The sequence below is a fragment of the Fukomys damarensis genome, unplaced genomic scaffold (genome assembly GCF_012274545.1).
Source record: "Fukomys damarensis isolate Sample0158 unplaced genomic scaffold, DMR_v1.0_HiC HiC_scaffold_16, whole genome shotgun sequence".
Classification (NCBI taxonomy): domain Eukaryota; kingdom Metazoa; phylum Chordata; class Mammalia; order Rodentia; family Bathyergidae; genus Fukomys; species Fukomys damarensis.
The window spans coordinates 23,714,022-23,729,903 of record NW_022900928.1 but is presented as its reverse complement, the minus strand read 5'-3'; the positions used below and the strand labels follow the sequence as shown (position 1 = coordinate 23,729,903).

General features: G+C 41.6%; 2 protein-coding genes across 2 annotated transcripts; both read right to left on the bottom strand.

Annotated features, from left to right (window-relative positions):
- Positions 1 to 1,419: 1,419 nt before the first annotated feature.
- LOC104857908 (ubiquilin-2-like) lies at positions 1,420 to 3,190 on the bottom strand. Its single transcript, XM_010617974.3, is given in 2 exon segments — positions 1,420 to 1,514; positions 1,517 to 3,190. Coding segments are annotated over 2 exon segments (1,554 nt in total). The 5' UTR covers positions 3,023 to 3,190; the 3' UTR covers positions 1,420 to 1,466.
- A 7,947-nt stretch (positions 3,191 to 11,137) lies between these two features.
- On the bottom strand, positions 11,138 to 13,770 carry Ubqln3 (ubiquilin 3). The gene is made up of 2 exons (XM_010617975.1): positions 13,667 to 13,770; positions 11,138 to 13,422 (listed from the first exon to the last, which is right to left on the bottom strand). The coding sequence occupies exon 2, from the start codon at positions 13,384 to 13,386 to the stop codon at positions 11,431 to 11,433; it is 1,956 nt and encodes a 651-aa protein (XP_010616277.1). The 5' UTR covers positions 13,387 to 13,422; positions 13,667 to 13,770; the 3' UTR covers positions 11,138 to 11,430.
- Positions 13,771 to 15,882: the final 2,112 nt, after the last annotated feature.

Sequence of the window (15,882 nt, the reverse complement as noted above, 5' to 3'; positions counted from 1 at the left end):
ACACTCTGTCTCAAATTTTTAAATAATAATAATACAATTAAAAGGGGTAGGGCTGAAGATGTAGCTCAGAAGGCCCTAGGTTCAATCATCAGTAAGGGGAAACAAAACAAAACAAAAAAAGCGCTGACAATATATGTCTTCTGCCTTACTCCAGGGATATTCAAGCCTACTGCTGAGATCTCAGAAAACCTCATGTTCCGTCATCTTCCCTCCATCCCATGGCCTGTGTCACTCTTCCCTGGCACCACGCATGAGTAACTGATCTCAGAAATTCTGACCAATGTCTTGGTGCTAGAGGCAAATAAAGAACAAAGTATACCAGGCTCATTACTGGAAGGTTGAGGCTGCAGGGATATTTGAGCCACAGTCCCTAATCTCTACTACCTCAGGTCTCTAAATTCATGAAGCACCATGGAGTTTCGGTATCTGCCTCAGACATATTCATCCACCGTGGGTCCAAGGAAGCACAAGATTCAGCTGCTCATCATCCCAAATGTGACTGACTCCTAAGGCTGTCTCTGAATGTTTAATCATTTTCCCTTATGGAATTTACCAAATGTGCTCCTCCCCCATGATAATTTCATCAGCCTTTGTCCTGCTACAAGGCTGCATGAAGCCACACTAGTACTTCTATGTAGCATGCTGTGCTGTATAAGATGGGAAGTTTACAGTAGAGGTTGTTGGGTGGGTTGAGAAATTGTTTTTTATTGATGACTTTCCCCGAGTTAAGGGAAACATAAAATAGAAATGAGTCAGAAGAAAGATACTGAAATATATTTGGAAATTCTCAGCAAAAGATTCCCAAGAAAAGGCCAGTGGCTGGATAAAGTACAAATATTAGACTAAGTGACTTAGAGACTCTGCATATAGAAGTAAGAGCTAGAGCTTTGGCTGTAAAAACCACCACATTCGCTGAGAGAGGAAGGAAGACTTGGTATAATATACTCTCAGGAAGTACCACTCTATGAGAATGTATAAAAAGTAAAATAAAGGAAGCACCTTCAGAAAACAGGAGTCAATAGGTAAGATTCCATATAAAAATTTTGGAAGATGAGGCATGAGAAAACTTTGAAAATACCTCTGTGCTTTACTGGGAAAAAATTAACTGAAGAGGGTCATGAAATTTTGCCTCTGAGGGAAGGAAGGGAGGGAGGGAGGGAGGGGTAAGGGAGTGAAGGAGGAGGAGGTATGGGAGGGAGGAAAAAACTCTCAATTTTTTAACTCCCAAAATCACATACCATGATCAGTCCCTTTCTAAATAGTATTGTACTTGCCAACCCACCAAATTTAAATCACACATGTGATCCAAGCCATCTTTTTAATGTAGAATAGGCTGGAGCAGTAGGAAGGACTGTCCAAATATGCTCACGTTCCAGACCTGAGTAAGAGGATTCCCTAAAATAAGTGACTTTTCCCCCCTCCCCTTCCTTTCCTGGTGGTGCATTGTGAGCATCTTCTGAGGGGACCTAGGCCTGTGGCTCTCCCAACAGCCTCTCAATGGCAGCATGGATGTCTCTCCATTTGTAGCTATCAGGGCCTGAAGGTTGGCATTGCGATTGGCAAAACCCAGGGCCTTCAGCTGCTCCAGTTCTTGTTGGTAGTGATTTTCTGTGAGGAGGGATGAGGATAATGGTGATTGCGTAGACTGGGAACAAGCACAGGCCAGTGCATGGAGAAGTTGAAGAATGGCCAGCGTGGGTTGCACAAGGTCTTCTCTATGCCCTTGTCTTCCACCCCTAGATTCTGGGACTCTTCTGGCTCTACGTAGTCTAGCTGGATCCTGTAAGAATGGTCTCAGACCAGGCACCTCCCTGGACAGTATCTATAGACCTTGTTCTATCTGTATCAATGCCTGCAGTGCTCGTGGATTGGTGAGGATGGGAAGTAGTGCTATATGATGTCGCAGGGGACTGCTAGTTGTCAGCTGGTGTAGCAGAGTTGGATTCTTCTGTAGGACATGCAAAGCTTGGCACAAAAGAGAAGGTGATGGTCTTAGCTGATTGGTCATAGGGGCTTTCTCCACAGGCTGCTGACTATCCTGGGAAGGAAGATCTTGACCTTGGTATGAGTCTGGCATGCCATTCTTACATCCTGGACTGGCCTGATTTGATGTCACACCCCTGCCCTGTGTAAATCCTCCCTTAATGACTTCTTGTGCCAGTGGTCTGGCAGGTGCAGGAATGGTAGGGATGGTGGTGGTATCAGAACTACTGTAAGCATTGACTTCTCCTCTGTAAGACTCTGAACCTGAGATGCAGCCTTTGGAAGCAATCAGTAAGTCCAGAGTGGAAAGCATGAGCTGCTGGACATCTGAGGCAACTGGACGCATAGCATTGTCCCCACCTGGCACTGCCCTCAAGGCTTTCAGCCTCTGCTTGCTTGTCTGCAAAAGCTCCTGTTGCTGGGCTGGCTCCTGCAAGGTTTCCAGAGTCTTAAGAGCTGAGTCATATTTCTGTACTGACCTTGTGGGGTCAGGAATGTGGCTGGCCATGGCTTGTTTCTCATTTGCTAGTCTTTGAATTGGAGGGTCTTCCAAGAACTGCACCAAAGACCCTGGAGCAGTCATCAGGAGTTGTGCCAGGTGGCCGAAGAAGTCAGCCAGGTCAGGTGAGGTCCGGGCTAACCTGCCCAGCCTCCCTAGCATCCCAGCAAGCTCAGAGGTTGATGGAACAGAATGATGGGTGGTCTGGTCTGTGGTGCTTGGCAGAACTTTAGGACTGGCTATCCGTTTCAAAGGTGTCCTTACCACCAAGTGGACTGTGGCACCATCACCAATGCCACTCTGGCTCAATATGTCTTGATCCCGGAGGACCTTTCCAGTGAAGATGAGCACCAGTCTGTCAGTGTCACAGTGGAGACGTTTGGAGATCTGCTTCTTAAAGTGACGGATACTGCTATTTTCTGCTAGCAAAACTTCCTGGCAATCCTGTGGAGTCTTGACAGACACTCTGATGAGGTGCAATGATGGCTCCCGACCGGATACCAGCTGGCTATCCCCCGCTTCTTCCCTAGCCTGTGCCATTTTTTCTTAAGAACAAAATGAGGACACTGTTGGGCACAGATGTGTAGGAGCCTAGATGTGGCACTGATCACCCCCGGGAGCAGGAACAAATAGGTGTCCAGTGATGTCCTTTCACCGACGTCCTGCAGATGCCACCTCCCAGTGGAGCCCTACAGTCACCTGGCTCCCAAAGAGGGGGCAGCTGCTTTTCTCCTAGGCCAGCCTCAGGAGACATCAGTGATGAGGTGTCAGTCATGAGGTCACAGTGCAGGCAGACCTGAGTGGGGGAGGGCAGAGTTCTAGACCACCTGCCTGATCTTGGACTCTCTTTGTGGTTTGACTTGACATCAACAGAAAAAGAAAATCTAAGTGCCCCTACTGTTGAAAATCCTACCAGTAGAGTTTGACAAATGAATTTGACTCAGTAAGAAAGGCAGTGGTCTAAGCATTCATTTAGGAAGTAGTGATTCTGGTCACTAGTCTTCCACTAAACTCTTGTACACAGCCAAGGCCTTGACTCCCTGTGTCAGGATGAACGGAATGAAGATGTGTGTAAATCGTCCATGCAGTCTCACTGGGGACACTTGGTACTCTGAGACCTCCAGCTTGAGTAACCTATCTATAATACATGGTCCCAAAGATGCCACATACGTCATTAAGGTAGCTCTCAGAGAAACAACCATGCTGTCAAACCAAGAGGCTCAAAGCTGAGATGAGAAAAATCATAGGAAAGTAACAACTTGGCTCTAAGTCAATATGATTTAACAACTATTCAAAATGAGTTGATAGTAACGTATTGAAAGAGGAGTCCTGTAACTTGGGAGGGGAAATATTCAACCCTTCAAGAAGATAAGGCATTATTTAGACCAAGCCAAGTGGGGAGCGCCCTGGGTTAAAATCTCTCACTGCAAGAATTATTGGTTATTCTGCAGATGGCCGAATCAGGCCACTTGCAGTTTGTATCATTAGCCTTTGTCATTTTATAATTGATATTTTCTAAAATTCTAAAATTTTCCAGGACTACAAAATTAGAATTTGGCTACCTACAATGCTACCTCCAGAAGACCCTGCTAGATCTAACATCTAGATCCTCTGCAACCACATTATTTACCATCTACTGAGATATGACCTTAAAGTTTGATTTGTCTAAATCAGTATCGCCAGTGTGCAAATCCATATCAAGATTTGAAAGACTGTAATTTCTGAGTTTGAAAGAACTTCCCACCCCAGGGACTTTCATTGTGCCTCATGGCCAGAAGTCAGCCAGAACTTGGCCTCTTCCTGATAATGCCCAGCACAGCTTTCCCACGCAAATATTACAGCATAACCTTGGTGATTTCCTTTGGATTCTCCCTTGCACAATCAAATATTTAAGTTGATGTTTCTGGCTTTCTCTCTTGAAACTCATTAGTGTGTAGTAGGGATTAAAGAACGTTCCAAATAACAATTATTAAGAAACACCTCTGCATATTCCAGAGATTTTTTTTTTCCTCTTCTAGATTTGGAGACGAAACATCCCTTGTTCTTCATAGACACTTTGTTGTCCATAGCTGAAGAACTGAAGAGGAATAGATTTTCAAAAGGAAATCAAGAATACCGTATTGTTTTGACTATATTCAGTGTGAAGCCCCTGTTATATTTCAGGAGAGATTACAATTCCAGTGATAGGGTCATGTCAAAGCTGGAGATGTAAATCTGCTGTTGCTGAGCATGTAAGAGTGTTACTGAAAGCCATGAGAGCAGAGCACCTAGGCCAGGAATGGTGAACCTTTCGGAGCTTTCCGTGACAACAAAGGGCCGGCTGCACACACAACATAGGTTCACTACCACTAATAAGCAAACTTCAGGCAGCAAAAGTCTGAGTCTGAAAGCTGACCCACATCTGTGATGCTTTATTTTTGTTGGGTACATTCATAGAAGTAGAATTACTTCTGGATCAAAGAATAATCAAAATCCTTTTTTTTTGGTACCAGGGATCGAACTCAAACTCAGAACCTTGCACTTACGAGGCAGGCACGGAACCACTGAGCTAAATCCCCAACCCTCAAAATCTTAAGCTTGTTTAACAATTTAGCAAGTGACTTTCAGAGTGTCCGCATTATCATGTCTCTCCATTAAAACCAGGCACAGTGGCCCCAGGACTAATTTTTAGCAAGAAGATTTGACAAAGTACAAGACAAGTCTACAGTTAAAGTGAAGCAACCCTATTTTTTCTGTACTTTAAATTTAGTTGCCCACTTGTGACTTTCGGGGGGTAAAAGATTTAAGGTTTTGGTTTTGGGTTTTTTTGTTTTTGTTTTTGTTTGTTTGTTTTTTTTTGTTGTTGTTTTTATTTTTTTGTTTTTTGTTTGTTTTTTTTTGGTTCCAGGGTTCAAACTCGGGTTCTTGCGTTTGCAAGGCAGGCAGTGGAACCACTGAGCTAAATCCCAGGCCAGGTTTAAGTTTGATAGAATTCTCAGGTAGAACTATAATTCAATATGCAGTTTTTACCAAGTCAGTCTCGTACTTTGTCAATTGGTGCACTTGGCCAATGTTAAAGTTAACTTAGAATCTATGTTGTAGAGGTACAGAAACTATCCATTACCCTTTTATCTGTTTAGTTATATAAATTCTTTAATATGTAAATGTTAGCTTTACAGTTGTATCAGATTTGCAGAGCCATGCCTAGTTCTTAAAGAGTACTGTACATGAGTTAGCTATTACTGCTAAGATGTCATTTCCGAGATACTGTAAACTCCTTAAAGCAGGAAATGTAGTTATCTGTTCACCACTTTATTTATAGCACCAAGCACAATTTCTGACATATAATAAATATTCAAGAAATATTAGCTGGGTGTGATGGCACATGCCTGTAATCCCAGCACTTGGGAGGCTGAAGCACAAGGATAGCCATGAGTTTGAGTCCAACCTGGGATACACTGTGAGTTCAAATCTGGCGAGACTCCTGTACTACATAGCAAGACCCTGTTTAAAAAACACAGGAAACAAAGAATATTTTTTGAACTAGTGAGTTTCAAAATGTTGCTTAATAACTTAGAAAATTTCATGATATACCCAATAGTTTCCCTGGTGTGAAAAACTGTAATAGTACATAAGATCCTAACGAGGTAATTGACAATGTGAAATAGGAAGAAAAGGGCTAAAGGTGTAGGGAAAGTAGGAAGGGTAGGGGAAAGCTAATAAGGGAAAATAAAAAAATATGAGAAAATGAAAATAAAGTGTTTGTAAATGGGGAGGGGAGGAGTGGGTAAAGGGAGGGCAGGGAAAAGGGGAAAAATGAGAACCAAGACCTTTCATGTAAAGGTACAAGATCCCAATAATGAATGTAACTGTACTGTATACCTAAAATGTACCAATAAACTCAATGAGAAAAAAAAAAGAAAATTTCATGATTTATTAGCCTGTTTAAAAAGGCAGATTATAAATCTAGGTACAATACAATCATGGTTTTATTAAGTCATGTGGAAAGACAAACATCATATTAATGCTATCTAGGTAGTAGAATTATTTTTATTTTTATATTCTTTGATTTAACCTATGTGCTATCTACAATTTAGATAAATAAATTATTATAGGAGTGGAAGCTTTACAACTTTTATCGAAGATACATAATCATTCTTGCATAAAAATCAACACACTATCTATCCAAAATGAAAAGATTCATGCAGTAACTGGTAGCATAGTTTTATCACAGCAGTGCTCATTCAGTGTAAAAGGGAAACTATACTCAAAATAACCATGAAAATTTAATTTTTAAATACTCTCAAATATGTAGGACTTATGCAAAGAAATTATTGTTTTACAGAGAACAATTGAATTTGAATAAATGAAAACTTTTTTTAGAGGAAAGCCTGTCTGGTGCAAACTTCTCATTTCTCCTCTAATTTCTAAGTGTAATAAAAAGCCAATCAAAACCTAGTTTGGAGGGCCAGGGATTTAGCTCAGTGGTGCCACCGTCTGCCTTGCAAGTGCAAGGACCTGAGTTCAATCCCTAGTAAAAAAAAAAAAAAAAAAAATCTAGTTTAGCCTTTTCTGAAATTAGAATCTGCTATAAAGTGTATTTTAAAAAAATAAGTGAGGGGCCAGGGATTTAGCTCATAGTAGTTCCACAGTCTGCCTCACAACCTCAAGCGTCCTGAGTTCAATCCCTGGTATCAAAAAAAAAAAAAGACTACAGACTAAAAAACTAAGTACTGTATCCCTAAAATGTACCAATAAACTCAATTAAAGCTGAAAAAAATAGGGAAAAAAACTAAGTGAGGGCTAGAGATTTAGTTCAATGGCACTGTGCCTGCCTAACAAGTGCAAGGTCCTGAGTTCAATTCCCAGTACCAAAAAATAACAGTAATAATAATAATAATAATAATAATAATAATAATAATAAAGTGGACAAAATTAGTCAATGGTATTTTTCAGAAGAATAATGAACCAAAAGGTTGTGCCATTAAGTATTTTGAAGTTAAAATAATTGAGGAAATGTAGTACTGGGAGCCAAAATTAAAACCAAAGAAAGAAAAATATACTTATACACATATCCTGCCATGCTATACTTTTTTAAAGAATAAGTATTAAATCATGAATTAATTTTATTTGGCACAGTGATTAAGAGTATGTGCTCTAGAAACTGATTGCCTCATTTTAAATCCTTGGGTCTAATGTGGAGAAGCTTTATATCTTTGAGCAATGACCTCTCCTCTCACCATATTTCAGCTTTCCTCATCTATAAATTAGGAATAATAATACCGCCTGCACTAATAGAATCAGAATTAAAAAGTTTGGAACAGGACCTGACATATAGCAAAACCTCAATAGGGGTTAACAACTAATAAAATTAAACAGTAAAACTCTGCAATCTCTTGTACAAATATAGGCACGCATTTATAATGGAAATATTAGGAGAATATTAAAAATGGAAAGAACACAGACACATAGAAGCATTTCCTAATTTTGAATAGTAACTTTTAAACTGCTGCCTACCGCCTTAGGTATTTTTGATACAGATCAGCACGGCAGACCTAACAACTGTTTTATGTTATGTTCTTGCTTTCTAGAAAATATTTTGATGGAAGAAAAGGTACAATTTCTTTGGCAGGAGTCAGGTACCAGGCAAAGCATGATTGAAGCTCTCTGAACTTCCCACTTATACAATCACTGAGCCTTGTTCCCCCAAGGCCTGGATATGTGGTCTTGCACTGTTTCTGAAAGTGAGGGACTCAGAGCAAGGACAGCAGATGGAAGTCCCATGAGATCTGCACTTTCTGCAACATCAACCTTCAGGGATTTCCTCTCCACAAAATTTCATTGGCCTTTACTTTCACAGACACAAGCTCTGGTCCTGTGGCATCTTCTGATTCATTTGTATTCACCCAGTCTGCCACGCTGCTTTCTCATTGAGTCACTCCTTTCCTTACTAATAATCCAGTATTTAATCATTCGGTCGTCTATTAAGTGCTTCCCACCTGCCAGATCTTACCTTAGCTCCTGGGTAGAATGCATTGATCTTGCTGCCATGGCAACCTCCTTTTCCTCAATTCACCCCCATGGAGCCAGGAGTGAGTCTGAGTTCTGTCTCTCATGAGGCTAGAGCAAGGATTTCAAGAACCTAACCAACTTTGGAGGGCTCTGAAGAGTTGGTGGAAATGTAAATTAGTACAGCTATGATGGAGAACAGTTTAGAAGTTCCTCAAAAAACGTTAAAAATAGATCTACCATATGACACCGGTATTCCACTTCTAGGCATATATCTGAAGGAGAATGAAATCAGCACACAAAAGAAATACCTATACACCCATATGTGTTATGGTATGAGTCATAATCCTTCTAGATGAATGCATAGAAGAAAAGTGTTACACGTTGAAATATTATTCAGCCACAAAGAAGAATGAAATTCTGTCATTTGCAGCAAAATACATGGAATTAGAGAATATTGTGTTGGGCCAGGGATTTGGCTCAGTGGTGCTGCTGCCCACCTCGCAAGCACAAGGACCCAAGTTGGAGCCCCCCCAAAAAATGTAGAGAACATTACGTTAAGGGAAATAATTCAGAAATGCATGTACTCTCGCATTTATGGAGATTTTAAAAAGTCAGCCTGAGTAGAATAGTGAAATGCTAGAGATTGGCAAAGGTGTTGGTTGGAAGGGATGGGTAGATTTTTTCAATCCAGGCTGTGTGCATGTATGGGAACATCATAGAAATATGGATAAATAATATGTTAATAAAATATTTTAAAAGAAGGTATAACAAAAGCAATCCTGTTTGCCTTGGTGATCTGAGCTTAACATTATACAATTCTTTAAGCTTCCTCTGGCCTAGATAGAAATCAGATAAAAGCAGTGAAATTTCTTTCCATGGAGTTTTTCCCAGACCTGTCCTTCCAAAGTTGGAAATGATGGGTTATACTGTGCACCTTCCCCAGTTACAGGCCATATTGGAGGATTTGCCTTATGAGTGTCAGAGAATGGAAAGGTGAGTGGTTCTTCTTCTTTTCACTGATTACAACTGTAAATAACAGTTCTGTCGATTTGGACAAGCATGCTTCTTCCACTGATGGGGAAATGAGGGAACGTCAAAGACGTGTGCCCCAGTTAAACCAAAATGACTAAATTTCAATTATTTCCAAAAGTTGGACTCATCTTCTTTGAGCCACATGCCAGTAGCTCCAAGGTAGACAGGCTACTGTGTCTCTGGCTCCAAGTGGAGTTGTTTCTCAGTCCCTAAGGGATATCGCCTATATATTGAGTCTCAGACTTCTAAAAACATACCACAGGCATTTTTACCATCGTAGTACATGTCATTGGGTGTCCTTTTTTTCCTTGACTTTAATAAGACTGAATGTTTATCTTTACACTTTCACTTTGTGTAAAAAATCTGAATGTTTGGGTTTTGTATGCATATATAAACATGTGCATAAGTTATGTGCATGAAAGTATATTTAAGTAGATATACCTCATAAATTTGTTCATTTCTTACCAGCACATATTCATGAGCTTAAATATAGAACATATGCTGGTAAGAAATATATATATTATATATAATAGATATATATAATGCACACATATAACAGATGTAGACAGATAGATAGATAGATAGATAGATAGATAGATAGATAGATAGATAGATAGATAGATATCTTCGTAAGTATCAGTATGAGTACTGGGAAACATGTTTCATTTGATCGCCTTTCGGATTATAATATTTTTACCCTAAAGATAGAAGAATGATGGAAAACATACCTAAAGGAAAATAAGAATTTTCTCCAAGATACTGGGGGCAGCTCTTGTGGTTGATGTACCTCCTACCTCGGTGCATTCATACATAGTGGCTTTTCTATGGGAATACCTTTCCCTCACCTTTAAAGTTTTACCTATTTAACTCCTATCACTTTTTTAGTGTTAACCCTGAGGACACACAGAAGATTTTCCTCTCTTCCTAGATTAGACCAACAAGAAACCCATTTATGCTCTTTGTAGCTTCTAATCTTTTACTTCATAGAATTTATCATCATAGTTTGTAAATAAGCATAGTGATATACAGCTTGAACCATTCCTACTGCCATACCATGAACTCATAAAAGTGGTAGTATGTCTCTTTTACTGAAGATGAATTCCTAATGACTCACAGATGCTGAACATAGGCTAGATAATTTTTTAGCTACATGTTGCAAACAAATCAACTCTGAATCTGTCTACCAAGGACATTAAAAACTTAGTGAAATTCTAGAATCTTAGAATTTGGCCTGAGTCCCAGCTGTTCTATCTCTGTCTACTCAAAGATCAGCATTAAATCATGAGAGTGACAGCCATTTGGAGGACAGACGTCAGGGGCAATAGATATAAGAAGCCATGATGATCCTTCAGATAGGCTGGTGGGAATGATTCCCACAAAACAGATTGCATAGGGGCAGCTACTACAGGACACAAAAGTTCCTGGAAGACACCAGAGAAACTGTGGACCTCAGTCTTCAAAGGGTTGCAGCAACTTTCCCACCAGTCCCATGCCTGTGACTCTTCTAACTTCAAACTTTTAGCCTCCCTCTAAACTCTTCCCTCCTTAGAGACAGCCCTTATCACCCATTCTTCTCCCATATCATCCTCTTGTCTCATAACCCACAAAAACCAGACTCAGGCAGCAGCTGACCCTGGAGATTGCATGTAATTTAATCTCAAGATTGGCATACAGGGAGCTCAGGCTGGGGCCTCCACAGTAGTACAGTGGTGGGGGTAGTTGAGTCATATACAGCAAACCCCTCTACACACACATCTGACTCTTCTTCCTCATTGACTCTGGAGCCATAGTATCTGGAGCCACATTAAAGGCCATCATAGTAATTCTGGTTTATAGCACCACTGTATTCAAGCATGGCAGAGCTTGGGTAATAGGATATAAGGGAAAGGCACGGAGGAAAAGATAAGGTCTGTAAACTTGTGCTCCTATGACTGCCTCAGCTTCTCCACAGCTGCATCTACATCACCCCCTGTGGCAATGAGGGCCTGGAGATTGGCTTCAGGATTTAGAAAGCCCATGGCCCTCAGTTGCTCCAGTTGGACCTGGAAATGAACTTCGGGATGTGACTGCTGGGGATTGGCACCAGCCATGGCATGCAACATCTGGAGGAAAGGAGAAGAATGGAAACTTGGCTCTGTAGAGCCCTGTCCAGGGGAAACCTGAAAAGAGGGAGTTGGCTGGGGATGCTCGGACATAAAGGAAACTTCTCTAGTCTGTGTACCTTCTTCCACACCACCCACCCCTGCTAGGCAAGGCATGAGCCAGAGTAGGAGGTGAGGTGCTTCAGTAGCCAGGATCTGCAGACCCTGTTCAATCTGCAGCAGGGCTTGCAGCACACGGGGGGTTCCCATGGCTGCTTGAAGGTTCAGCAGTAGTGGTAGTTGTTGATGCATCTCATCCTGCAACTGTGAAGCCTGATTTATACCAGCTGGTCTCATAGATCTTCCATGACCTGGTGGTGGAAGCCAGGGAGAGTGAGGGACACCAGGAGCTGCAGTCATAGGAGAAGGTGGCGAAGGAACAAACGAAGCCACGTTGGCAGAATTGCCTAGCCCAGACACAAGATCAGGCATGCTAGAGCTGTGGCCAGTAGAGTTCTTCCCTGCAGCATTTTGGCCTCCACCTTGCCCAGTATTGCTCCCTGACTGGTATCTCAGGAAAGCTGGACAAGAGGAATTTCCCTTGATTGCTACTGACTCCTTCGGAAGAGGCTGGCCTGACCTACTGTCCTGGGATGAGGATGAAGTTGAGGGAACTCTGTTTCCTGATGATGGTGGTTCCTGGCTTGGGCTGTGGGTAGATGCAGTCCCCTGAAGACAGGTCCCTAGGGACTGGGGTGTCTCATGTAATCGCTGCAGATAATGATAGAGCCCTATGTTACCCAGAAAGCTTGGGACTCTGTTTCTAGTTTCAGATGTGTCCTGGCCTCCAGGTTGCCTTCCTTGTCTGCCACCTGAGTCTGCATACATGGAAGTCCAGGGGTTGGGAAGCGGATCACAATTCTCTGTCCTTGAAGGTTGACTGCTGCTACTGATATTAGTAGTAGTGGTAGTGGCAAAAGGATTGCCACCAAACTGCTCCTGTACTGCATTAAGCATTGGGTCCATTATATCTGTGTACATGGTACGAAGCACATTGTAGCCACCAGGGATGCTCTCCAGGTTACTGAGAGCGCGATCCTGGCTACGCATCATCTCTTGCATCATGGCAGGGTTACGGAGAAACTCCAAGGTTTGTCGCATGATTTCAGGGTTGTTTAGAATATGTCCAACCTCAGGGTTGTGCTGGATCAGCTGCTGCATGTGAGGATTATCGAGAACCAGCTGGCGTACCAGTCCTGTGTTGGACAGCAGACCCTGGATGAAAGGGTCATCAATCAGCTCAGCCAAAAGTTCAGGCAGTGACACATGCTGCCCTATCAGTGTACTTGGCTGGTCAGGGAAGCTACCAGGCATCAGGCCCAGCCCAGTGAGGACATCTAAGCTGAAGGTGGGAGGCTCATCTACAGAGTAAATGGAGCTTGGCTGGGGGAGAGATCCAGGCCTTGGACCTGGGGTAGGGACTGAAGCAGCTGGGCACTGAGTACCTATGGAGTGGCGCTGCATCTTGATGACCAGGTGAATGGTGAGGCCATCTCGTACTCCACACTGTGCCAGCGAGTCAGAGTCCTTGAGGATTTTGCCGGCAAAGATGAGGACCAGTTGATCGGGGTGGGCCTTAAAGCGCTGAGATATCTCTTCCTTCAGCTGCTGAATGGTGCATGTATCCATAACTGAGAACTCTTCCTTATCCTTGGGTGTCTTCACTGTCACCTTAATGAGGTGGGGATCCTGGACTGCTGCTGGGCTGCCCTGTGGCAGAGCCTCTCCACTTCTAGCCATGGTGGACAGCAGAAAGCTCAGTCTTTGGGGACACAGCTGGGAGACAGAGATGGGAGACCAAGGTCATCCTTAGAGTGGTGGTGAAAGTAAGAAAAACTAGCATGAAGAGGGTTCAAGGTAGGGGAAACTGTAGGGCCTACATGGGAGAAGGATTATAGGTTTATGGGATTAACAGATATTGGGGCAAGGAAGGAAAACCTGAGGCCCTGGGAAAGACGTCATCAGTTGATGATCGGAGGGGCAAAGTTAGACAGAAGGACCCACTCTGGGGAATCCATACCAATCAGCTGTGGCCCCCTCCTTCCTCTTATGCAGTTCTCCAAACCACCCTCATCTTGCTGTGCAAACACCTGAGGCCATCTGGACTGGAACTCACTCCATCTGATAACCTTTGTGACCTCAGAACTGACATCATAGCCTCCCATGATGGATTCTGGAGACTCCTCCAAGGTTCTCCGGTTCCCTGGGAACCTACCCACCTTGCCTTACCTCTTTACTCCCTTTACCTCCATTTCGTTCTTCATTGTGAGCACCCTGAGCTAATCACATTTTCTCTAGCTAAGAGCTCTGCATCCACAGAACCTCATAGGTAGCTTATGGAGACCCAGAGTGAGATTGGACAATTGTAAAAAGTCCCTTGGTCCCCTCAGGGTCATCACTAAGACCTGAATTCAGCTTCTTTCTGTCCAAATGCTTGCTTTCAGGCGTTTTCTGTCTGATTTAAGTAAGCACATATTATTTATGTTTTGAAAGAGTTGACTTGCTCATATATAGAATATGGCATATGAGAGAGGAGTCAAGGATGACTTTAAGTATTTTACTTTTTAAAAAATATTAGCCCCCAGAGAAACTCTATCAGTGAATTGGATATTTACTAAAATGAAATGAAAAATACAGGAAAATAAGCAAGTTGTTAAGCAGAAAATTACCATGTTGTTAAACAGTTTTATGTGTATTTGAGAGTCTATTTTACATCTAGATAGCGATATAGGAAGGTAAATGAATACGATGCCTGCAACTAATTAACAATTAGAAAGTACTTAAAAATCAGTAACTGGTTAAGATTAATTAGTGAGTACAGAGAAATGATACAGATAAAAAAAATCAGACCCCAAAACATTTAAAAGTATGGAATATCACAAGAATTCAGAAAAAAAAAACTGATAAAAAAATAAAAGTCAGAAAAAAAGAAAGATGACTTTCAAAAAAAAAGTATAAATAGTTCACACATATGTAAATACTGAATACTTTCTCTGTGTGAGAAACTGAAAGTATAAATAAGGATCAAAATGTATAGTAGATAATGTGAAATAGGAAGAAAAGGTCCAAAGGGAAGCTTTGTGGCTTAGTGGGCTACAGACTCTCCCAAGGAGAGAAAGGACACCAGAGAGCCAGATTTCTGGTGTTCTTATGGAAGGGGACGCTCCTTCCAAACAATAACCACTTTCCATTTTATCCTCCCTTCCTGCAAGCCAAAGATGTCAACTTGAATGGTGAGTACAGTACGAAATGATTGTTTTGGTAAACTAGGAACATTTTATAACTCTTTGGTCAATACACTAGGAACATTATTGGTGTTTCTGGTAAATTACACACATTATACAATTTCTATTATGAAAAGGTTAGTTAAGGGGTGTTTCGGGAGGTTTGAAATGCATTATAGGTATTTCAGTTAGTTATTTCTCCTGGAAAAAATAGTTTTAACCTACAACTTGAGTTACAACCAGTTCTCACGATGAGTTGAGTTCATAAGTCAAGTGTCCACTGTAGTGATTTCCATTTTTTTTTCTTAAAATGATAATACCACATGATGCTGTTTTGTCCTTTGATGGAAACAGTCCAATAAGGAAGAAAAAAATGGTGGCAGAGAAAAGGAAAACACATGAGTCAGTCCTTCTTTATGTATGTAGATTAGAAACAGTGGAAGCAGCTGGGCATGGTGGCACACGCCTATAATCCCAGCACTCGGGAGGCTGAAGCAGGAGGATTGCTGTGAGTTTGAGACCAGCCAGGGCTACCTTGTGAGTTCCAGGTCAGTCTCAACTACATAGTGAGACCCTGTCTCAAAAAAAAAACAGAAAAGAAAAAGAAAAAAGAAAGAAAGAAAGAAGAGGTGGGAGAAAGTGCCCAAGAAAAGAGATTGATTTAAGAACATGGAAAATGTATTTTTATAACTGAATGAAAAGCAGAGTGTATAAGGTACAGACACAAGTTAATTCTTTGTCAGTGGAAGCTGGTGAAGGCCATTTTTGGTGCCTTTTGTCTTCTTAAAATAGGCAAAATATCAGTTGATATTCCAGATAGGAAATTGGGTATTGAAAATTTGAGAAGAGAAAAAAAAAGAGGAGGAGAAAGGGTTTGGAATAGGTCGTATCAAAAAAGATAGGGCCAGAGATTTAGCTCAGTGGTGCTGCCACTTGTAAGCACAAGGTCCCAAGTTCCATCCATAGTACCAAAAAAAAAAAAAAAAAAAAAAAAAAAAAAAAAGAGGAGGGG